This window comes from Cervus canadensis, chromosome 30 (assembly GCF_019320065.1).
Source record: "Cervus canadensis isolate Bull #8, Minnesota chromosome 30, ASM1932006v1, whole genome shotgun sequence".
NCBI classification, from domain to species: Eukaryota; Metazoa; Chordata; class Mammalia; order Artiodactyla; family Cervidae; genus Cervus; species Cervus canadensis.
This window is the reverse complement of record NC_057415.1, coordinates 7,451,280-7,476,288: the sequence shown is the minus strand read 5'-3', so window position 1 is coordinate 7,476,288 and position 25,009 is coordinate 7,451,280. Positions and strand designations below refer to the sequence as shown.

The 25,009-nt window shown below is 48.0% G+C and overlaps 1 protein-coding gene and 1 non-coding gene across 2 annotated transcripts in view; one reads left to right on the top strand and one right to left on the bottom strand.

Annotated features, from left to right (window-relative positions):
- The window catches only part of DPYSL2 (dihydropyrimidinase like 2), a 79,752-nt gene extending 59,255 nt beyond the window's left edge, over positions 1-20,497 (bottom strand). The window contains exons 1-3 of the mRNA XM_043452896.1: positions 20,183-20,497; positions 16,764-16,852; positions 14,816-15,000 (exon numbers count right to left, since the gene is read on the bottom strand). Coding sequence (XP_043308831.1) covers positions 14,816-15,000; positions 16,764-16,852; positions 20,183-20,221 — 313 coding nt within the window. The 5' untranslated portion in view covers positions 20,222-20,497. The remainder of the gene's footprint in view (positions 1-14,815; positions 15,001-16,763; positions 16,853-20,182) is intronic.
- Positions 1,297-1,415, top strand: LOC122432129. The gene has a single exon (XR_006266748.1). It is a non-coding gene; the product is annotated as a 5S ribosomal RNA (ribosomal RNA).
- Positions 20,498-25,009: the final 4,512 nt, after the last annotated feature.

Sequence of the window (25,009 nt, the reverse complement as noted above, 5' to 3'; positions counted from 1 at the left end):
GGGCCAGGAGACCTTTGAAGCGGCTTGCGTGCCGCCATCTGGCTGTGCAGAGAGAAGGGCTCCTGGGCTCCAGAAGAGGGATTAAGTTCAGTTGATGAATGCACGGCATGAGTCATTCCTTCTGATTGCTCTCCAAATCCCTCCTGGGATGCAGGGGGACAGCTAAGGCATCCATCCTGTGCTTCTGTTGGGAGATCAGAGATGCTTGACACACCACCATCTAGGTGAGCATCTTCCCCTGCTGGACGCAGCCTCCCGCTCGGTGACAGACAATCACTAGCTGATCACTAGTTCTCCCTTCATATCACAGAAAAATGACTTCTACATACAAGCTGGGTCAAAGGATCTTTCTGTGTCTTGGGGACTGGGCAGCCCAATGCCCCATCACAAACTGCAGGTGGGCACTGTATCCAGGATGTCTGTGAAGCATCCGGATGCTGGGCACAGAGCAGCATTGCTGAGCACACTCTTTATTTTAGGGAGGGGCTGGATTTTTGGTTTGTTTTCATTTGTTGGTTTGGCCATGCAGTGTAGCTTGCAGGATCTTAGTTTACTGGCCAGGGATTGAACCCACACCCTCCACAGTGAAAGCGCAGAGAACTAACCACTGGGAGCTTCCCATGTGGTGCCAGTGGTAAAGAACCCACCTGCCAAGGCAGGAGGCATAACAGATGCGGGTTCAATCCCTGAGTTGGGAAGATCCCCTGGAAAAGGGCATGGCAACCCACTCCAGTATTCTTGCCTGGAGAATCTCGTGGACAGAGGAGCCTGGCTGGCAGGCTACAGTCCATGGGGTCACAAAAGAGTCAGACACGACTGAAGTGACATGCACTAACCACTGAACCGCCAGAGAATTCCCGTGAGCACGCTCTTTGACTGTTCAAAAGCAAGCAGTGCTCTTTATTCTGTGGTCCAAGAGTGCCAAGAGCCCAGCCCTAACCCGTGCAAGTTCCATGGCTTTAGGCAAGTCACCTGGCTTCTCTGGATTCCCATTACTCATTTACAGCCTGAGGATGAGTATGTGCACGTTCAGTCCTGTCCGACTCTTTGTGACCCCAGGGGCTATAGCCCACCAGGCTCCTTTGTCCACAGGATTTCCCAGGCAGGAATACTGGAGTGGGTTGCCATTTCCTCTTCCAGAGGATCTTCCCAACCCAGGGATCAAACCTGCGTCTCCTGCATGTCCTGCACTGGCATTCGAAATCCTTACCACTGAGCCACCTGGGAAGACCCACAGCATGAAGACAAGCCCAGCTATCTTCAGGGTCGACGTAAGGATTAGAAATGCTGTGTACAGTCTACGGCCATACCACCCTGAACACGCCCGATCTCATCTGATCTCAGAAGCTAAGCAGGGTCGGGCCTGGTTAGTACTTGGATGGGAGACTGCCTGGGAATATCAGATGCTGTAGGCTTTAAAAGAAAGAAAAGAAATGCAGTGTACAGGGTTTGCAGTGGGGCACAGACTCCAATAAACTGTATCCGTTTTCTGTTCCTTCCAAATCATCTTACCTTCTTCTACTGTATCTTGTGCAAAGGATGGAACCATGCAGCTCCCTGCTACGATTCCTTGCAGGTTGGTGCATGGGTCCAGAGAGCAGCCACTGGGTCATTCCCCTTCAGAGGCATTCAGAGGACAAGAGAACTCAATGCAAGCCCCTTGGAGGAAGAGTGACGCATACTGGAGCGTACCTGGGCAGCCAGCTCTACGCTGTTGTCCTGGCGTAACAACTGCTATTCTGTCGCTCAGTCATGTCCGACTCCGTGACCTCGTGGACTGCAGCTCACCAAGCATAACAACTAGGAGCAGCCTTTTCACTCTCAAAAGCACATCCAATTTGGACAATAACTTAAATGCCCATTCTACACACAGGGCTGAAGCCCCCATCTAATTATGTTAAAAGACGCTAAAACAAACCATCAGTTCTGAGCCTGTTGTTGGGATATTCTGTGGGGCTTGCATTTAACTCTGAAGCAAAAACTACACTGTCTCCAAAATACAAAGTCCACCCCCCTCCACAGGGCTCAGTGAAGTGAAGTGAAGTGGAAGTTGCTCAGTCATGTCCGACTCTTTGCAACCCCATGGACCATAGCCCGCCAGGCACCTCTGTCCATGGGATTTTCCAGGCAAGAATACTGGAGTGGGTTGCCATTCCCTTCTCCAGGGGATCTTCCTGACCAAGGGATCAAATCTGGGTCTCCTGCACTGCAGACATATTCTTTACTGACTGAGCCATCAGGGAAGCCGTGAGGGAACCGGGGGCTCAGAGCGACCCCCAAATTATCTGCCAATCCCTCAGGACATAGTTTTCTAACTACATTCTCTTTTTGCTTTAACTAGGGATCTGTTCTGCCATTTTTTCCTACCTCCATGATTTGTGGAGCTAATGAGCCAAAGCAAAAAATAAATAAACGACAATAATAAAGATTCCCAGCTGAATGAAAGAAGCAGAAGTGAATATAGAAAAAAAGACATTGTCTGCATGGATGGACAACATGGATGGACCTAGAGATTATTTTCCTAAGTGAAGTAAGCCAGACAGAGAAAGACAAATATCACATGATTTCACTTACATGTGGAATCTTTTTTTAAAAAAGATACAAACGAACTAATTTCTAAAACAGAAATAGATCCACAGACATGGAAAACCAATTCATGGTTACCAAAGAGGAACGTGCGGGGAGGGATAAATTAGGAGGTTTGGCTAATATATACACACTGAGATATATAAAAACGGGGCTTTCCCAGTGGCTCAGTGGGTAAAGAATTTGCCTGCCAATGCATTAGACGCAGGAGTCAAGGGTTCGATCCCCGGGTTGGGAAGATTCCCTATAGAAGGAAATGGCAACCCACTCCAGTATTCCTGCCTGGGAAATCCCATGGACAGAGGAGCCTGGCGGGCTACAGTCGGGCACACCTGAAGCGACTGAGCACAAAAGCACGTTATAAAACAGATAAACCAACAAGGACCCGCTGTACAGCACAAGGAATGATGCTCAGTATTTTACAGTGGCCCAGAAGGGAAAGAATCTGAAAAAGAATGTGTGTGTGTGTAGCTGAGTCACTGTGCTATACACCTGAAACTAACAGGTTTGTAAATTGAGCATATTTCAATAAAATACATTTAAAAAAAAACAAAACACATTTTGTGTTTCTTAAATACATTTTAATACATTAAAAAAAAAATACCAGGCACCAACCGTCAGGGCCCAACACTGTCACCTCTGAGGGGTCTGACACAGCCCCTTCATTTGATCCCACAGGAGAGGAACGGGTCCCTGGCCAGTCTGCCAGAGAGGAGCAAGCTCTGAGTCCCATAGGACTCCTTTGCCACACGTCTCTGAGTGTGAGGCCCTCTAAGGCTAAAAGCTCCTTTGCCAAAACAGCCCCTAGAGAAGAATTTGTCACCAGAACTGCCAGAGGACTGACCCGAGGCCAGGCACTGGAAGCGCGGCAAGTCTTGAGGCTGTGGGAAGAGTGATGCTTGTGCAAGGGAATGCAGACCTCCTTGCATGAATCCACCACGAAAAACGAGGGGTCCAGGCGCTCAACAGCATGATAACAACCCATTATAAAATTGGCCCCATTTGAATTCCTTTTTTGGCTAAAAAGTCAAATCTAGCAAGAGTTATTCACTGGATAAGCTGCTTGTTGATGACACTGCTTTGCATGTGTGGGGTCAAATGAATTGTCAAGAAAATTAAGCCCCAAATTCTTTCAGCGATTATTCAGAGGGCAAAAAAAAAAGTGAAAAAAAATTTTTTGTATAAGAAGTCATTTTAAAGCGCTTTTTATAGATGATGGTTTCTCCTGCTGGGTTGGAAACATGAATTCCATTAACATGGGGTGAAGATTAAGCTTGAATTTCTTTCTGATCTCCCAGAGCGGCAGGAAAGGGAGATAACCCATCTGGAATCAGCTGGTACATGACTGCATCCTTGGATCAAGAGAGATGAACAGTAGTAGAGAGACTGTTGTTCAATAGTTAAGTCGTGTCTGACTCTTTGTGACCCCATGGACTGCAGCACACCAGGCTTCCCTGTCCTTCACTATCTCCCAGAGTTTGCTCAAACTCATGTCCTTTGAAACAGTGATGCCATCCAACCACCTCATCCTACCCCATGTCATCCCCTTCTCCTCCTGCCCTCAATCTTTCCCAGCATCGGGGTCTTTTTCATTGAGTTAGCTCTTCACATCAGGTGGCCAAATTATTGGAGCTTCAGCTTCAGCATCAGTCCTTCCAATGAATATTCAGGATTGACTTCCTTTATCCAGAAATATTCAGGATTTGATATCCTTGCTGTCCAAGGGACTCTCAAGAGTCTTCTCCAGCACTACAGTTCAAAGCATCAATTCTTTGGCGCTCAGCTTTCTTTATGGTCCAACTCTCACATCCATACATGACCACTAGAAAAACCATAGCTTTGACTTTACGGAGCTTTGTTGGCAAAGAAATGTCTCTGCTTTTTAAAATTTTGTCTAGTTTTGTCATAGTTTTTCTCTTAAGGAGCAAACGTCTTTGAATTTCATGGTTGCAGTCACCCTCTGCAGTGATTTGGGAGCTCAAGAAGACAAAATCTACCCCCGTTTCCACTTTTTCCCCATCTATTTGACATGTGATGGGACGGGATATCATGATCTTGTTTTTGAATGTTGAGATATCAGATTAGATAGATGGATTAAACAGATGATATTGATTTACATAGGTAAGAAACGGCTAGAAATATGAACTAGATATATAAGAAAAATGACAGATGATGATAGCTTAGATGCCATGCCATCTGTCTCTTGGTTACATCCAGCTCTTTGCAATCCAATGGGCTGTAGCCCACCAGGCTCCTCTGTCCAAGGGATTCTCCAGGCAAGAATACTAGCGTGGGTTGCCATTTCCTTCTCCGGGGAATCTTTCCAACCCAGGGACCAAACCCATATCTCCTGCATTGGCAGGCAGATTTTTTACCACTGAACCACCTGGGAAGCCCTAATTGGTATCGATATTTAGATAAATAGAGATGCTGGCTAAATCATAGATTAGATAGGTGGACAGATCCATTGAACACTGGTCCACTGATTCACATAAGTGCCAAAAGTGTCACAATAATCATGTACAGCACAGTCTCACTTACCTTGCATATAACCCTAAGTAACAGGAATTTATTATCTCCATCTTACAGACATGGAAATTGCCATCTAGAAATATACTGAATGAGTGAAAGTCGCTCAGTCATGTCTGACTCTTCCTGACCCCATCGACTGTAGCCCACCAGGCTCCTCTGTCCATGGAATTCTCCAGGCAGGAACACTGGAATGGGTAGCTATTCCTTTCTGCAGGGGATCTTCCTGACCCAGAGATCGAACTCGGGTCTCCCGCATTGCACGCAGATTCTTTACCTCCTGGGCCACCAGGGAAGCCATAGAAATATATGAGATCACACTCAAACAGAAAGTACTAGAAAGGGAAAATTAAACTTTGGGCTTCTGATTGCTGGACCTCTCCCAGCCCTGCCTGCGCTGTTCTTTGCAATTCCACCCTCTGGAACATGCTCCAGTTTCTCCCAGCTGAGAGAAAGAGAGAGAGGAGCTGGGACAGACCATATGAATGCTTGCCTTAAAAGTCTCTGATTCTATGTTATTACCAGGCCCCTTTGATTTTTCTCTCACAGGCTCTCCACAGGGAAGGATTCCAGGTCTGACCTATCATTAGAGGGAGAATAGGTCATAAACACTATTGACTCAACCTAAAGACAGTAGGGTTTCCTCAGGGAAACCAGCACAGCAGGTGGTCCACAGGGCTGGGCCTGGCAGTCCATATCCCAGCTCCACTCTGCCTTCAGCATCCCCTCTCATCCCACGCTGTACTGTCCATCATCTCTCACCCACCCTGACTCCAAGTCATGTGCATAAGTGCTAAGTCACTTCAGTTGTGTCCAACTCTGTGCGATCCTAAGAACTGCAGACTACCAGGATCCTGCGTCCATAGGATTCTGCAAAGTCCTACCAGCGCCCTACTAGGTACCAGTTAAACAAAACCTTCCAGGACACCGAGGACAGCACCTGAAGGAGGAGACCCTTTTCAGTGACCTGAGCTCAGACCCATCCCGTTTCCTAAGTTTCTGAAGGGTATCCAGCTACAGGATCCACCCACTCCAGGTCACGCCACTGGAATCCCCCGCCCATGGCAAAGAGGCCTGGATACAGCAGAGAACTGAGGGCAGAAGGCACCTCTAGCTTTTAGGAAACCTTGGCAGATCTTCATTAAGTTTCAACAGAAATCCAACCGCTGGACTAGGCACCTAGATTTGGCTCTTAAGCCTGGCCACCACTGGAAGCTTTAAAACTACCAACCTACCTACTTAGAGGGCTTTCCTGGTGGTTCAGTGGTAAAGAAACCACCTGCAATGCAGGAGACTCAGGTTCAATCCCTGGGTCAGGAAGATCCCCTGGAGAAGGAAATGGCAACCCACAACACTGTTCTTGCCTGGAAAAATCCCATGGGAGGAGGAGCCTGGTGGGCTGCAGTCCACGGGGTCGCAAAGAGTTGGACATGAGTTAGCGACTAAACCACCACCGCCTACCTAGCACAGTCAAATCAGAAGTTCTGGTCTCTGGGCTTGGGGAAAACTCCCCAGGGGATTCCAGTGTGCAGCCGAGGTTTGCAACTGGCTCATCGCAGAATTTCCCTTCAGAGAACAGTCAGCCTCAGCCACAGGGACCCCACCCCCGCAGCATCCTCCCTATCATTAGGGGAACATTTAGTCACATTCAAAGAGCGCTAGCTCCCATAGGGGTTAACCAGAAAGAACTCTAATTTCTACTCACTGTCATTCCCCTGGGTCATTACCATGGCAGTTCAGACAGACTAAAAGCAAGGAATTTGGGTAAATGGCTTCACCCAACAACAGCAGCCAGTTGGAGGCAGAGCCCTCAAAGCCCAGAGAAAACAATCATTTCCCGAGAAGAAACAGGGAAGTCCTTTCAAAGAGTAGAAAGGGGAAAGCCGGGGAAAGGGCCCCTAATGGAGTGATCAGGGATCAGAGCGATGGACGGCAGGTTGAAAAAGGCAGACTCTTCTGCCAACCCTTGCCTATGACAGTCATTTATCCCTTTAAGACACCGTGTATGATTAATCGTTTAAAGAAGGACAGAATGTTCACCTATTATGAAAAGTCACTCTGATGAAAAGCACAGCAGTCCGGGGCCAGTCTGGGCGGGGAGATGAAAGAGCTGCTCAGTCCTAGTTCCTGCCTTGAACAGGAGGTGCCTTCAAGAAAACCACTGAAAACGTACCTCATGGTTAGTTTTCCTAAGTGACTAAGTGGGTATGTCCCGTCTTACTAATCACTTCTGACTCCTCCCCTACAACTCAGCACTGAGGCTGTCCAGGGAGCAGTCACAGCGCCAGGCTCTGGAGAGAAGGTACGCAGGCAGGGTTGGGGGGAGTGATGGAATGCAGTGGGGTGGTTTCCAACTGTGCTTCCCCAAGCCCTAGGATTTCCCAGAGGCAGAGGAGCTGCCAAGACGGAGGGGAAGGAAGAAGTGGAAGAGGATCCGGGCTCTCCCATGGCCCACCAGTGAGCAACAGCTGCCCTCTTTCATCAGTCTCACTTGCCACGTAGGGGCTCCCCTGTCAGATTTCACATGAGAAGAGAACAGTGCTAAAGATCCCAAGAGAAGAAGGAACCAGGGGTCAAGGCTTTGGTCCAGACTCAAGCTGCTGTTCATCAGGCAGACAGCTTCCGTGGATGCCGCGGGCCATATAGTAATGGGTAGCGCCAGATCCATGCACTCGGGAAATCTCTGCCAGCTCACTCAGCCAGCACAGGGAACAAGGGTCTCCTTGGACACACATGTGTCAGGCAGGCTCTTATCTAGCCATGCAGAACCCTGAGCCCATGCGATGCTGACTATTGGAAGCCTGTCCCCCTCATCAAAGGTCTTGCTGGAGTCGATCACAGGCATATTCCCAACCACACCCCCTAGTTCTAGCTGTCACTCTGGGCAACAAGACTAACAGGACATACCCAACCATCAGGATATCCTGCTCCATGGAAACTCAGAATAGGCTCTAGGAGCAACCAGTAATGGGATTCTCCTCCACCCTCTGTATACAGGAGTTAGACCTGATCACGTAGGAAGGAGATGCCTTCTTAAGAGATGACGTCACCCTTCTGTGGCCTGGGGTGACTCCTAAAGCTGTAACTGCCAGTTCTCAGGGCCAGAGGCCAGGCAACACACCCTGAATAGATTAGGGTAAATGCCACAATGTCCACGAAATAGGGTCTAGGACCCAAACAGAACTGTCTCTGCTTCCCGAAGGGCCTCCACGTATGTGTGCTCAGTTGTATCCAACTCTTGTGATCCTATGGACTGCAGCCCACCAGGCTTTTCCAGGCAAGAACACTGTAGTGGGTTGCCATTCCCTTCTCCAGGGGATCTTCCTGACTCAGGGATCGAACCCAGGCCTCCTGCATTGCAGGCAGATTCTTTACCATCTGAGCCACCAAGGAATCCTTGTATGTCAAAGTGCAATTATTTTGGATACACTATTGTTGTTCAGTCAAACAGCTGTGTCCAACTCTTTGCGACCCCAAAGACTGGAGCCTGCCAGGCTCCTCTGTCCATGGGATTTCCCAGGCAAGAATACTAGAGTGGGTTGCCATTTCCTCCTCCAGGGGATCTTCCCAACACAGGGGTCAAACTCACATCTCCTGCATCTCCTGCACTGGTAGGCGGATTCTTTACCACTGAGCCACCTGGGAAGCTCCCAGAAGGGGCTAACAGACTCTAAATCCCACTGGGCTATGAGCTCAACTCATGAATGGCCTCCTTCACGAGAACAGCATCTATGGATGTGTGTGCTAGCCCTTCAGGAAGTGGGGGCTACATTCCAGAAGGATTCATCTTTTTCACTCTCTTCCTCTGCTCTGCTTGGCACCAGGCATTAGGTGGTCAGGCCAAAATATCCCAGGGAGTGCATGGGTTCTTGCAGTTCCAGCCATTCGTGGACAAGATTTGCACAGTGACACCTGAGCTGGCCCCATTCCGTGGCGTCGGCTTCAGAAGGCACTCATGTCCATAGGTGAAATGTACACTTTCACCCACGTGGGGCTTGGGGAGGATGTGAGGCGGAGCGGACAGAAAGAACCCATGCCCACAGCCCATCAGATAATGTGGCTTTCTAACTGCCAGCCCACAGGCAGATGTTGTGGGGACAACTCAGGTCCTGGACTCAGAGACTTTCGTCTGATGTGGTCGGGTTTTCCTGTAAGCACTTTCTAACCCAAGTCAAATGAAATGATGCAAAGGGAATAATCAAAGTATGGATTACAGACGCATTCATATTCCAGTGCATGTGTGTGTTCACACATGGACCCGTCAGAGGCAGGGAGCAAACCCAAGCGCCACGTGGATGAAGAAATGACAAGCAGTGGCTTGCCCCAGGGATGCTCCGAGCCAGGAAGGCCCTTCACCTTGATGTAGGCCTTCTGCCTCCACCGGCACGGCTCTCTAGGAAGAGCTGGATAAGCCAAGGGGCTTCAGAGATGACTGCTGAGTCCTCCGTAGTGCTCAGGGACCACCCTGTGCACTCAGAGAGCAAGCTCCCTCATGAGAGGACCAGCATCCCCACTTCCTTCCGAAAGATGGAAGGAGCAATCCCCCTTCACGACCTCAGGCTGATGCTCAGGCTCTGGGTTTTCCCGTCCAACTTCCCTCCCCCAACCATTCCAACAGTTGATTGGGCCGCAGTGGCCAGGGGCAGACGACAGAAATGAGGGCAGTACTAAAGAGACAGTTGCTTTGGGGGAAATGAACACAACCAGTGAATGTTGTCAACACCAGACCCTCCTCCCCACCCCCAGGATTCTTGGTCCACTGGCACGATATGCAGATGAAGCAGGAAACCAAGTCCCATGAGCAAATAAGCTCATCACATCATTCATTCATCCACTCATTCAGCCATGCATCAGTGGAGCAAGTGTCTCAGGAGTAAGACACTGCTGGGTGTGGCGGGGGGCAGAGCGGGTGGGGATGAAGACGAAAGAGACAGGGCTTCCCTGGTGGTCCAGTGGTTAGGACTCCACTTGCCAATACAGGGGACACAGATTCCATCTCTGGTCCAGGAAGATCCCACATGTCGCAGAACAACTAAGCCGATGTGCCACAACTACTGAGCCTGGGCTCCAGAGCCCAAGAGATGCAACCAGAGAAGCAACCACAATGAGAAGCCTGTGTGCAGCAAAAAAGACCCAGAGCAGCCAAATAATTTTTATAAAGACAAAAGAGGCAGAGGAGCCATGATCAAACTGTAACACAGGACAAACGTCCTGAGGACTCAGGCAAGATCCTTAGCCATCTAGAGCCTGCAGATCTGGCATGGACCTCCAAGAGCCCGACTTTCCAATAGCTCCCCAAGCTCACGTGACAATCACCAGATTCAAATACAGATTCACAGGTCACCTCAGCACCCTCCAGGTCAAGAGGTAGGGTAGGGCTCAGGAAACTGAATGTTTTAAGAAGCACCCCAAGTCACATCAGGGAACCCAGTCTGCTGACCACACTTAGAGAACCCCCGCTCCCAGCAAACAGTCAGGTCGGTCCTCCTGCAGTTGAAGCCTCTTTCCTCTGGCTCTGTAGAGAGTAGCAATCCAGAGGGCATCTCCGTGGAGATGGGAGGTTTCTGGTACCTGATGTGAGATGGAACAATAATAACCACCACAGCTGAGTGCTGACTGAGGGCCGGGTCCTGTTCTGATGGCTCCACCGTCGATCTCTGCGACAACTATCCCCAGTCTGCAGCTGAGGCTTAAAGCAGAGGTCACACAGGTGGCGGGGGGTGGGGCCACAGTTGCAAGTGTGCACTCCCATACCTGTGACCTGCACTGGTGAATGGGGTGAATGTCCTGCCCTCTGGCCCCGGTCTTCCCCTCTATAAAATGGAGATAACTGTTCTTGCCTGCTTCCTAGAGACTCTGGGGTCTGAACTCTGACGGTCACAGAGCCCCCAGGACGCCAGCAGCACTTTCAACAAGCGGCACCCTTGCCACCTCCATGACCCCTCAGCTGGTCTGGATGCCGCCTACCGGGTGTGTGTCTAGAGCCTCTGCCCACCCATCACCAGACAGAAAGGGCAAAGGACGTTCCCTCTGCCCCGCATGGAGGGCCCCTTACAAAGATCTCATTGTACTTTTCTCAATGACAGCCTCTGTTTCATGGCAATAATATTATTTTCTGCCACTGACGTGTCACCTCCATTTCCAAACTGGGACCATTTGGCTGCATTTTGCACTGCAGGCTGTGCCTTGCAGACAGAAATGGAGCCTCCAGGTCCCGTGACCTGATAAATGCACAGCAGGTAGCAGGTGAAGACACATCAAGTAACATGACGTGGAGCAACGCAGAAAGATGGGAGAGAGGGGTTACGGGGAGCATGGTGTCAACTTCCTTCAATGGCTTATTTCTGTTTTCACTTGAAATTCTTCAAAGTGTCCGAAACATTTAGTGCTGGCCTCAATATTTATTAAAGAAGCTACAATCTCATTGAAAGAGCAGGTCACAGGTACCAACGAAGTCTCACTAAGCTAGCTATTATTCCTCTTTGCAAGGCTCCACTCTGAAGCACACTCTAGCCACTCACTCACTTGAAGCAATACAGAATGCATAATCGGCAAGCAAAAAAAATAATTCTGATTTCCTCATCTGTATTATTACCACATGTCTCTTGAGGGAAGGGCAGGCAGTGGTAATTCTATACACGTCCGTAACCATGAGTTTGGAGTGTGACAACTTGGGGACCACATCCCCACGACCTGAGATTTGCTCATTAAATCTCCCCACTTTTTAACTGTGCCAGCAACTCTGCCTTAAAGGATGCTTGCATTCTGCCTGACTGAGTGGGTCAGGCAGTCAGATTTTTTCCCCCTTCTTTGTTCCAATGCACAATAAGGCCATCTGCTGCCTATTCTGGGCCTGCGGTCCAGGGGCAGGACTCTGGAGACATCCCTCATCCCTCCACAGAAGGAACCCACCAGAAAGTCAGGGAAAGATGCTCACGCTGCTGAGAAAGAAGGCCAAAGGGAAGATGAGGATATCAGCAGGAAGGGATGTGCTCACGAGTGAAGGTGGGTGGGGAAGGGAAGGCAGAAAGAGACAAGAGGACTTCCCTGGTGGTCCAGTGATTAAGACTGTGCTTCTACTGCAGGGGGCACGGGTTCAATCCCTGGTCAGGGAACTAAGATCCCATATGCCACATAGCATGGCCAAAGAAAGAAAAGGACAAGAAGCAGGAAAGGCGCCAAAGAATGGATCAAGTGTAAAAAAAAATTTTTTTTTTAAAAAAAAAGAATGGATCAAGTGTGAGTAGTGAAGAGGCAGAATCAAGAAAGCAGGATGGAGTCTTTCAAGTAAGTCAGAGAGAAAGCAGAGTGTTGACGGACCTGTGGAGCAAAGTGCAAGTAATTAAAGGCAAACTACGTCTCTAAGCTCAGTGAGTTGCCCAATGTGGGAGCTGGAAAGGACATCCAGGATCCTCAAGTGCAAATCCTTCACTGTGCAGACGAGCAGCCGCGAGAACTGAGGTGATTCCCAAGGTCCCACAGCAAGTTGGTGTGGCAGGTAGACCAGATCTCCAGATGCCTCATTGGGTATATTTGTACCTCCTAGGGCTGTCCTTTGGTTCAATGATAGACATCACTGATCACTCCCTTGAAGTGAAATGAAAGTCACTCGGTCATGTCTGATTATTTGCAACCCCATGGACTATAACCCGCCAGGCTCCTCTGTCCATGGATTTCTCCAGAATACTGGAGTGGGTTGCCACGCCCTCCTCCAAGGGATCTTTGCAACCTAGGGACCAAACCTGGGTCTTCTGCATTGGAGGCAGATTCTTTACCGTCTGAGCCACTGGGGAAGCATTATCTGTGACTTACTAACAATCTGTGACCAAGGCAGGGGCCTACAGGGGGGCCTACAGGGACTCCAGACTGAGGCAGTTTATAACCTTGACTGGGTCTTCCAGGCTGACACCCGAGGAGTCTGTTTCTCTAAGGTCCAGTGTGGCTCCACGGCCCGCCCTGGAGGAGGTGCAGAAATTCCCACTGGTGCCGGTGAGTCCTAACAGACACCACTGACAAAGCAGCAGGCATCCACCCTAGGCCAGTGTCCCAAGATGTGTGTGGACACCACCCACAACCACAAGAATGGTACCCTCTAGGTTAAGAGGTAACATGTGCAGTAAGAAAGAAGTAAGGCTTAAAAAAAAAAGCTTTTTCTGGTCAGTGATGACACCCAGAAGACCAGGAAGGACACAAGAAGGTGAATGCTTGATTTAAGAAGTCAAAGAGCTCGGACGAGAAGGGGCTGGCAGTGTTCTGCCAGGAGGTAGGGAGGAAAAGAGGAAGCTCAGAAACAGATCCTGCAACCACACATTAAGAAGAGCATCAATTCAAAAAGTAACCAGCAAGATAGGTTTTTCTAAAGCATAAAGCACTAAGTTCTTTCCACATTGACCCTCTTCTAAACTGAACTATAAGGTTTTAAGACCGACTGTATATTGGCTTTCACTCCTGGATAAAATCTTTTTAAAAAAAAAGGAAATAAAATAATGCCAACTGCAGCAACATGGACAGACCTAGAGATGACCATACTAAGTGAAGAAAGTCAGACGGAAGAAGATAAATATCATATGATCCTGCTTATACGTGGAATCTAAAAACTGATACAAATGAACACATTTGCAAAATACAAACAGACTTACAGACATAGAAAACAAATTTATGGTTACCAAAGAGGAAAGGAGCAGTGGGGAGGGAAAAATTACTAGTTTGACATTAAGAAATACACACTACTATATATATATATTAATAAACAGATAAATAAGGACTGACTGTATAACATGGGGAACTATATTTACTACCTTGTAACAACTATAATAGAAAAGAATCTGAGAAAGAATAGACACACATAGATATATAACTGAATCACTCTGCTATACACACAAAACTAACACAACTTTGTAAATCAACTTCAATAAACAAATAAAAATTTAAAAATTATGTGTCTAGTGGGTCAATGTACAACTTGCCTACCTCCTCAAAATCAAAATGATGTTTGTCAAAAGGGCAATAAACAAGTATGCTGGAAACTGACCATTCACAAACACTTCACATTTGTTAGGAAATATACTCTGGATTCGGCTGAATGAAAAGCACACATGCTACAGAGCAATATTCATGGGGCACCAAGGTGTCCATGGCAGAACAATTTTCATATCTTGACAACAACTGAGATCTGCAGGTGCTTCTCTGAGCAGGACTGTCCAACTCCATTTACGTCAAACCCCAAGCAGGAAGTAATCCTTCCATTTGATGTTCTTATCAGTAGAATTAAGTTCCTGGTTCAACAATTCATCTGCTGTACCCTGGCCTCATTCCAAAAAGATACACCGTTTAGGAATTCTTTAAAAGTCAAAATCAAATACTTAGGAGCAAAGGCTCAAAACTGATAGCTCTCTGAAGATTCCTCCACGGACTGTTGCTTTCAAAGTGATCACAATCAAATCGCATTTTCAATCTAAGAAAGACAAAAGTTCTAGAGCCACTTTTTTTTTTTTAGTCCTACTGAAATTCTCAGGTTCAACTGAAGAACCTTAGAGCTGGACAGAAAATGAGCCTAAGGCTGGCCTGCCCCCATCACTCCCCTTACTTGGAAGACCCATCCGCTGTTCAGTCTAGCAATTTTCAGAAGGAAAGACAACACAGGCTCATGTTCTCGTGATAATGGTGCTCAGGCACTAAGAATATTTGTAAGCTGTCTTACTGATCATGGTGGTTCCTCCAGCCAGGGCTGCCTTGGTGCCTTGGAAGAAGTCATCAGCAGAGGTCATCCCCTGATCAGGCATCTGGAAGCGGGTATGGACATCAATCCCTCCAGGGATCACCATTCTGGAATGGGCTTCGATGGTCTTCACTCCTCCCGGCACAATCAGGTTTTCTCCTATTTGCCTAAATAAACAGGGTGGGCAATAATGACCGTAAATGAAATGTCCTAAATCAAACAGCATCTGACAGACACCTTCACCAAGCCCATAAACATTCCTTCTCTATATTCCAAAGACTTTTCAGGTTATTGTTATTGTTATTACTCATAATGTCTGTGCCCTACTCCCTACCCACAAGAAGCAATGTAGAGCATACTAGAAAACAAAATTTAAATAAGGCACCAGCGGCCGATTCAAGGTTTAGTTACCAGAAAATCCATATGACCAAATGATAACAAAGTCCCAAGATATTTACATAAAATACTGCCATACTTTATCACACACCCAGTTGAATTACTTATCCTATAACAACTTTCTCCAGACCTGCTTTCACTTTACATTTATTTTCACCATATCCTTTTCAACAAAGAGAAATGAGGATTAAAAGGGTATGGAGTAAAACAAAACAAAGCAAAAAAATAATAACAATAACATTCTTATTATGAAAAGTAAACACTATGATTGAAACTACTTAAAAATATGATTAGCAACTCAGATAACAGAGGTAGAAAATTATTCATTCACGATGAATAATGAATATAAATTAAATTCATTAACATGCATTAATGAATATTCGTGGGTGACATGAATTCCCTTCCCATTTTTAAAAAAGTACCTCTGCTACATCTGTCTGCCAGTTTTTTGAAAAGGTAAAACTAATCACGAAGGAGTTGGTCAAGTTCTAAAACAAATTAGTGATGACTAAAAATAGCACATGGGCTTATTCACTCTTCCGCCAGAGTCTTACGGACCAGATCATGCTGCTTTCCAGTTGGGGGAAAATGGAACATGAAAGTCATGGTATTTGAGAGCCTGGAGCTGAGACTGTCACAAGCAAACACACATGGAGAAAACATTAAATGTTGAAATGTTAAAACCTCTTTTAGGATCATAAATCAGGGTGTGAGTTTCCAGGCAACACACCCGTTCACTACACTTTTCCACTTCTCTGGATTGGTTTGTTGCTGGCCCTTGATAAATGCTGCTTATTTAAAAGATGTCACTTGCTGCAGTGTTTGTCTTTAAACAGATGGGCTATTTCTCCAGGGCCTGTGAGCTGTCCCAATTGGAAGGGCATGAGAATACTGGGATGTTCTCAACGCACTTAACCCTCTAGGGTCCAAAAATACCCTAATTCAATCACTGTTCTGTTGTTGTCTCCCTTGAAACACAATACACAGTAAACACAAGGGCAGTCCTATTTGTGTTCATTGACACTTAAAGAATGAAATCTAAAATTGCCTTGAATGAGGCAGTAATTTTTCTCTGTGGCCTAGTAATTAATTGGGTTCCCTTTGGCCCCAACAACTTGGATTCTTGATTAAGAAAGCAGATGTGCTATCATGACAATGAGGCTGTATTTTGTACCTGTGTCCTCTAACTATCCTACCCTCCACACACAACAACTACGTTCTAGGAACACCTTTAATATAGTCAATGGATCATAACCCAAGTATTTGGCAACAAGAAAACATTGTGTCACATTGGTTAAAAATAGTCAATTACATAACACGTAAGGAAATGGATGTGCATCCAATTGTGGCTTTGAATTCCCTAAATCTGAGCTTTGAAATTCACTAATTACCAGCAATCAAGCTGTGTTTAAACAGATATTAAGTTAGTGTCTCTTTGAAGTCACTAGAGCTGATACTAGACGTCTGAATTGTACATAATGCTTAGCAACACTGCAAGGTACCCAAATTTGTCAAGATGATGAGTTACACTTACTTGATCAACCCATCCTCCATGTATATGTCTGCATAGAATGACTGGTCATCATTAACAATTTTACCTCCTTTGATCAGAAGACGATCACTCTGAAACAAAGAAGTAGTAAGGTCATAATGCATTCCTGATTCACGATAAGACAAATGAGCTAAGAACACTTTCATTGTTCCAAAGAGATGCTCAAAGTGAGCCAATTTGGGAAAGACTCAGTGACAAAGGTGAACCCGTATGTGGCAACCTATTCATCATTTGATGAGTCAGAACATACTGGCAAAATTCAAAGCTTGTCCTAGAGGAAAAAAATCTTTCTCAATTGGACCCAAAAGCAAAAAAGAATTAAAAAAAAAAAAAAAAGCCCAACAATCTCTCTTTAAAGAGCTATTTAAAAACATTTCAGATAAAGAAGACAATTACTTTAAATAGCTTTAGGTTAAACTTCATGTTAAAACAAAATACACCCACATGTAGGGGAAGTCAATTCTTGGTGAGGTTTGTGTGGGGGAAAAATTAACCAAAGTCTGTTGTCATGGGATACTCTACACAAACACATTTGGTTCAATTATAGCAAGGTTTCAATTCAGTATGTTATCTTTGTGGTAAATCACAGCAACTGTAGGTGGGAAGAAAATACTTCAAAGATGCACCATTTTAACTGTTCAGCTGTTAAGAAAAAGGTAAAGTTTTCAGATAAAGTAGATGAGAGGACAAGTTCTAAAAATCTCACACCATTATTGACTGTACATGTACTTATATTTTAATTGGTGCAAAAAAATATATGACAAGCAGCCCATAAGTCACAAGAATGGAACAGAAATGTTACATTATGATTCATCTCTACAGAAATGCTGTTGATGGAATCTTATGCTAAAATCCTGTGTTCCGCGGACACACACCTGTATTATTCCACAGAAGGGTTAAATGATTGCCCTTTTTATATGGTTTTAATATGGTCCATTTTAACAATGATTAACTCAAAATTCAATTAAAAAAAATATTCTCATCAAGTGCAATTTATGTTTAGCACCTAACAAAATGAGAAAATTAAAGCAACTCTTTAAAAAAAAAATGCTGCCTGAGACATAGGGGAAAAGACTTTTACACATAAATGCACACACACTTGGGTTTAGAAAGTATTTATTGTTTCTCTAACATAATCAAAAACATTAAGATTATTTTAATTGTGTACACTGTGGGGGCCTTCGCTCTGCTGCAGACTTTGAGAGACAGAATAAAGAGGCAGCAACAATTCCTGTATTTACATAAAATAAATGTAAAAACCTTTACAAAATCCTGCCCTGTAAACCATGTCACCCCAGCTGCCAATCAAACCTGTGAGGTGGATGGAGCCAGATTCTTGTTCCCAGGACACAGACAGAAACTGAGACTCAGAGAGGTTAAGCCACTGGCCCAAAGTCACCTGATCCAGTGCATGAACTGTCTACAATGACCTCCCCCTCTTCCCCAGTACCCAGCTTTGACAGGATAAATATCCCTGGGGAGGCAAGGAGAAGCCCTGCCCTTCACCACCTGCTCGCTTAGTCACTGCGGTACCTGTCTCGGCCATCATGCGAATCCCAGAGCCAACAACATGTTAAGAAAACAAGAGAGAAAGAGAGAAACATCACAGCCCAGCTCACTCGTGTGGCTTCTTACATAAGAGGTTGGCCATGCTGATGGAGGGAGGGAAACCATGCTATAGGTCCCACTATCCTGCAACCAGATTTTGTTAAAGGGTAAAGGGGGCGCTCTTTTGGAAAAAAAAAAATCAGTCTTGTTGATTGTTTGCTTTTTACATTTTTTTCTCCCCACACTGTCAAACCGAAACTGCCTTTTTCATTCACGAAGACAGCGGATTACTTCAGGCTTGCAGCAAATCTGCTCTCCACCCGCCCCCCACCCCACGCCCCAGATTCCTCTCTCGGGCGCAATGAACACATAATGTGGGGTGCCCCCGCGCTCGGCCCTTTGGGATTCTGGGTCTCTCGCCCTCAAGAAAAAGCTAGCAGCCACCGCCTCTGCTCATCCTCTAAAACCCTCCGGAGCACACGCCCCCTCCCCCGTGCGTTTGCTCCCACATCCCTCTCTTGCGGATGGGTGTGCCCTTGTGCATCCACTGGAAGCCGGGGTGCCGGTGGCCAAGGAGGAAACCACAGTGAAAGCGCGCCCTCAGACCCAGCCCTAAACACATCGTGACTTTTCAAAGATTCTTTCTTTCGGTCACCGTCTCAGCCCTGGGTTCTACCAGTTGCAATCGCGTTATCATTATATAACAATGAATTTCCCTCGCGTTCCTCCCTCCGCGGGATATCATTCGGGGATGCAGACAGCGAAGATTGGCGAGAAGAGAAGATGGGGGCGGGGGAGCAGCGGGAACAGGAACCTAAGTTCATCTCCCAAGCATCGGAGAGTCATCGTTTGGAGCTCCTCCTGATTTACAGACTAAGGACCCCAAGCCCCAGGGCTGCGCCCGCATCTCCGGCTGCTGCGATCATTGTCTGGCCGAGGCCGGGCCGGGCCATCTGCTCTGCACGTCGCGCAGCGCCATTACCTCCCCGAGCCCGGCTTCGCGCTGTCCCCAACGCCCACCCCCCCTAGCCCGCTTTGTATAAGCCAACACGGAGGCCTCCCTGGCTGCAGAAAGACACAAGAAAGCGAGCCCAGAGCCCCGCCAGGATCCCAGCCCCAAACTCTGGGGCGAGAAAGCCAATAGGGCCATCAAAAATCGGTCTTAGTCAACAAAAAGCCCACGCCTGTCCGTCCCTACTCCCCCCCCCCGCCCCCTCTGCTCATCATCACGTCCCTGTTTTTCCTTCCAGTTTCTCCAGGATCCCGGTACACCCAGCCCTTCTCAGCATCCCTCCGCTGTCATTACGCCTCCGGGCTGAAACCGCTCCTTTTTCTGAAGAACCGGAGGAAGGCTCCAGAAAGCCCCTTACGGTGGGGGCGGGAAATGGGGAAGAATCCATTTCCCCGTCTTCCCCCTCAGGCTCCAGGAGTCCAGCCCCGCAGCACGCAGCCGGGAGAACAATATCCGAGCTTCAACCATGCATATTCAATCTGAGATCCATTTGCTTACACCCCGCAGACCAGCACCGCAGCATCCCGCTCTGACAATAAAAGGATACAGCGGATCTGGCGCGCTACCTAAAACGACCTTAATGCACTCACGCTCCTATTTTAACGCCTTAGAAACTATGCAGCTTACAATTCCATAGGATTGCGTCTCCCATCACGATCGCCTTCCTCGGTAACAAGAGGGTAAAGAGAAAAAAAAAAAGTTGGGTTCCTCTTCCTCCCCCTGCTTTAAAAAAAAAATATATATATATATATACATATATATATATATATATTCTTTAGACCATCTGTGCTACAAAAGAAGGTTGCTGGCCGATCGCATATCGCCCAAATACCCAACTCACCGTGATGCGTGGAATATTTTTCTTCCCCTGATAAGACATCTCTCTCCTGGGAAAAAATTAATTTCAAAAGAGCAGCTTTAAACAAAAATTGCCAGGAAAGACACTTGGTTATTTTTTGCAGGATTGAAAAATGTGCAGTCGAATAGCTGGTCTTGCTGATAGCAAATATCAGGAACGTAAGAGATAAATGCAATCCTCTGTCTCTTTTTCTTCCTCTCCTCCAGCACTGCCCCAGCTAGGGCGGAAAAAAAGAAAGAGAGAGAGAGAGAGAGAGAACAGGAGGGAAGGGGGTGGAAATAAACTACAGCAATAAAAGCCTCGGTTCAAGTCTGCCACCGCGGCGCATGCGCCGCCAGCCACTCCCTTTCCTCTCTGGCCAAAGCCATCCGCTTCGAGAGAGACGAGTCCTGATTGGTCACAATCGTGGGATATGCAAATGAGTGCAGGCGGGGAGGGGAGCGGCGCGAGTGCGCGAATTGCTGCAGTGCAGCCGAGGGCGGCGGTCGGTGCGTGCGCCCGATCGGGGAGCGCGCCTTTCGCGCCCTTTCTTTGGACCAGGGCCTCGGCCACCGGGGCTGGCAGAGGCCCCAAATGCAGCATCAGCAATGCAGGGATAGCGGAGGGGTGGTCATTACGGACAGGGGGAGTCCAACCCCTAGACGGTGGGCTTAAATGGGGCCCCGGCGGCACGCACACGCTCGCGCGCGCCCCGATGGATGCCCGCCCGCGCGCCAATCCGCGGAGGCCGCCGCTGCAGCCCCGCGTGGGGTGACTGCGCCGAGCCAATGGCTTTGCTGGCGGCGAGCGCGCGACTGCACGGCCGGCCGGCGCCGCGCCGCCCGGGAGGGGCGCCCGAGCCCTCCTCCCGCCGTCCTCGCCTTTCGCGAAGGCTCGCTCGGCCTCCGCCCAGGAGTCGACGGGGGAATTCAGATGGCAGCGAGCGGAGGGAAGGGGAGCGGGGCGGGAAGGCTCCGCGAGGCGCCGCGCCGGCCACGCCCGGCCCTGGAGAGGGGCGGCTGGACGCGGGCCTGTGGGCGGCCGGCGCCCGGCTGGACTCGCCGGGGGCGGAGAGGCGCGGGCCCGAGGTGAGGCTGCGGATAAGTGGAGCCAGAGGCCAGGCTTCGGGCATCCTTGGCCTGGCAGCTGGAAAAGAAAGTCTGAAGCCCTCACTGCTCTAAGCAGGGAAGGAAAGCAGCCAAAGAAGACGTAGTTCGCTGCTGGGGATGGAAACCCCGCCCTAAAACATCCTTTTGTGCCTTGGGGGTCGCCAGGAACTTGGGGGCAAGGGAGGAGCATCAACCCCCTGTTGAGGCCAAAAAAGGCTCTGTCTAGGCCCGAGTCTCTTTAATAGTCACTCTCACCTACACGATTTAGGGGGATGAAGCAGGAGGCAAGGGATGGGGGCAGGGCTGGGGAGTACGTTTCACTGCTGCCTGCAATTCTGTTGAGAAACTGTTGGAATTAAAAGTGCCCAGGGAGCCCAAAGGATGTGCATTGTTATAGACTGGCCCCCCAGTTCACATAATGAAGCCAAAAGCCAGGAGATGAACTGGAGAAGCTGGAGGAATGAAGGAAAGGCGATCTCAAAAAGAAAGGTATCCTGAGTCATGGAGAGAACCACCCAGAATCCGTTTAAAACACGGGGAGTCTTAACTCCCCAGCCAGAGATCCTACCACACAGGGCTTTTAAGGCCTCTCTTCTTGGGCTAGAAATTAAACAGGTTGGGACCCATTGGCTCTGTCCAAGTCCTTCTCTGATGCTCTTACTTCAGAATCCTTGTGGAAAGAAGCTGAACCACTTGATCGGGAGCGGTCTATCAAAAGTCATCTCTTAGGAAGGTTGCCCAGTCAGGTACAATGACAAAAACATCTGGGCTGGCCTTGAACTTCTCTACTAGAGATCAAACAATAGATAGAATCCTCACGTAATCTATGCCTTCCGGCAACCATGGAGAGAAAAAAAAAATCTATTTAATTGGCTCACACCTGCTCAGCAAAGATTAGCCAGATAAACGCAAAATAATCCTGAGGCTAGGATGGGCTCACGTTTCAAAGTCTCTCTACATCTGGCCACTTTGGATGGTTGTTTGTCTCTCCAGAAGGTGTAAGATGCACCCTTTCACTCCTCTTTCTGTAAATTCTAAAGACCCAGAAAGAGGCTCTGGGGCACCCAGCAGTCTTCCCAGCTGGTTAATTCATTGCAGTTCCAATTAGCTCTGCATCTCAAAAATTGAAAAAAGGAGCACTTCCCCCTCCAACTCTGCGATGTGCTAAGAGCCAAGTGAGTTGAAATCAGCAAGTATTGGTGTCAGCCTGAAAGGGTCAAAGTCACAAGTCTGAGAACACACAGAATGTACCTTCCTACCCAGAAAGCCCTCTGACATTTCCAACCAGGAGTGGGTGAGGGGCAGCAGGAGGATGAGTATCCTATTAAATCATAAGGAGAATACTACTGGACAAACAAGTAAATGAGGGTCAAATGAATTAAAGCAAAATAACCACTAATGACATTATTTGTTTATATTCTTATTCTATGTTCCTGCTCCCGAATTGCTTGATCGTAAAGGCTTTAACTATACCTTGCTATTTATGAGTTTGCCATTGAATATTTTGCTCCCAAGAGCTTTTATATCCATCTTATTTATATCAACCTTATTTCTATAACCACTGATAGGAGGTTCCTAGACCAGGAGAACTGACATTACTGCTCATAAATATCCAGAGATGTGATGTTTAATTTCATTTGTCTGCTCTGAGTAGAGCCTAAGAGTATTTGGCACGTAGAAGGTGCCAAATAGATTTAATTGACCAAGGACAAGAACTGTCAGCAATCTGCATTGCTTACCATACTTACCGCTCAATAACAATGCAGAGAAGGAATCGATGTGGGGGAGAATTTTCCACCCACTCTGCATTGATTGACTTGTTAATATACAGTATTTTTACACTGTCTTTGGATGAACACTCAGTGAAAATTGCCTATAAAGTTACAAACCATTGACCCTGAACCAAATAGGTGAACCGATTCTCAGGCATGATTTTTCTGAATTTTTTTAAAACTTAAAAGCATTATAAGCTGGCCTATTCTACATTCACGACCCCTTCCCAGTCCTTGCCTTCCCACTTCCCATAGGTCTCCCCCAGCATCTAGAAAGAGCCAGAAGTGATGTTGTTGTTTAGTTGTTGTGTCCGACTCTTTGTGACCCCACGGACTGTAGTCCACCAGGCTCCTCTGTCCATGGGATGTCCTAGGCAAGAATACTGGAGTGGGTTGCCATTTCCTACTCCAGGGGATCTTCCCAACCCAGGGATCAAAACTCGGTCTCCTGCATCGGCAGGCAGATTCTATACCGATTTGCCACCAAGGAAACCCGAGAGGTGATGGACAATGAGTTAATGAAATAGTTCTGCTGCAGACATCCTGGTGCTCTGGAGGAAGGGAGACCCTGCCTCATGATCTGAGAGCAGCAGGAGCGGTATCCTATATCCAGCGATAACCTATATCCAGGTGGTATGTGTGTGCTCTGTCGCTTCAGTCACGTCCAACTCTTTCCGACCCCGTGGACTGTAGCCCGCCAGGCTCCTCTGTCCATGGGATCTCCCAGGCAAGAATACTGGAGTGGGTTGCTGTTTCCCCCTCCAGGGGATCTTCCTGATCCAGGGATTGAACCCACATCTCCTTCATCTCTTGCATTACAGGCAAATTCTTTACCACTGAACCATATCCAAGTGAGCACCAAGTAGTTTCAGCTCTCAAAGTCTAGGAGCTCTTTCAAAAGTCTTACTCATCTTTTACCCGAATAAAGAGCCTGATGGAGAAAGGGTTCAAGAAGGATGGGGTGATGGAGGGATGACATCCAGCGTGTGTGAGATGTTCCGGTCCTACAGCCTGCCAGGAACCGGGGGTGGGAGGTGAGTCCCAGTCACTCAAGCACTCCAGCGTGACGGGGCTGCTTTTGGTTCCTCGGCAGCAGTGTCCCCTCCTGGACCAGCCCCACCTCTGCTCTCGATTTCTTCTTCCCCCTTTGGGGAGCAGGGGTAACCATTTCTGCTTCTGTGACCCCACCCCCACCCCCCGCGCCTCTGCGGAAGTGAAACCTTCAGGATGTCACCGAGCAAGGGGAGTCCAAATATAAATAGTTGGCAAAGAAGAAACGATTTCAAGTGTTCACTTTGCTGCAGTACAGACGCCAAGGGCAGTGGCCTCGGATGCAGCCTGCTGCTAAGGTTAAAATGAATGCGGTGGTAAGAGGAAGGACTGGAATTCTGCCTTGCCAGAAACTAAGGGCATCAGCTAGGACACTGAGAGGGAAGTGTTGCCTGCTTCTCTGCGGCTGGAATTGGGCCAGTCTGCAGGGGAACAGTTAAGGACCAACGGGTCCCAGCCTGCCCACTGCCTTTCCCAGTGGGGGCATCCTTTACCACAGGGGACAGGGTGGGGGCTGACGAGGATCAGAGGGACTGGTCCTCTGAGCCAGATGCTGACTTTGCTGGAACTGGAAGTTGGGGCTGTGAAGGGTCCTGAGGAAGTCCTTACTGTATGCGGAAGAAGCAAGTTTCATCGCCCCAAATCCTGCCGACATCAGGGCACAGAGGAAGTCATGCACTTCACAGAATCTAGTAGCTTGGCTACGTTGGCTTTCTCTTTTTATCTCCGCTTGGCTCACAATCCTCCCAAATGACCCCCGGCTTTATCTGCCTGGCACAGCACCCTCTGGGGAGCTACAGATTTCCCCCGGGGTCCCTCGGTCAGAGCCAAGACAGACAGCGTCTCTCTCTGACCGTTGTGCCTCAAGCTCGCCCTCTGGTGGTGAATGGGGAGAGTGA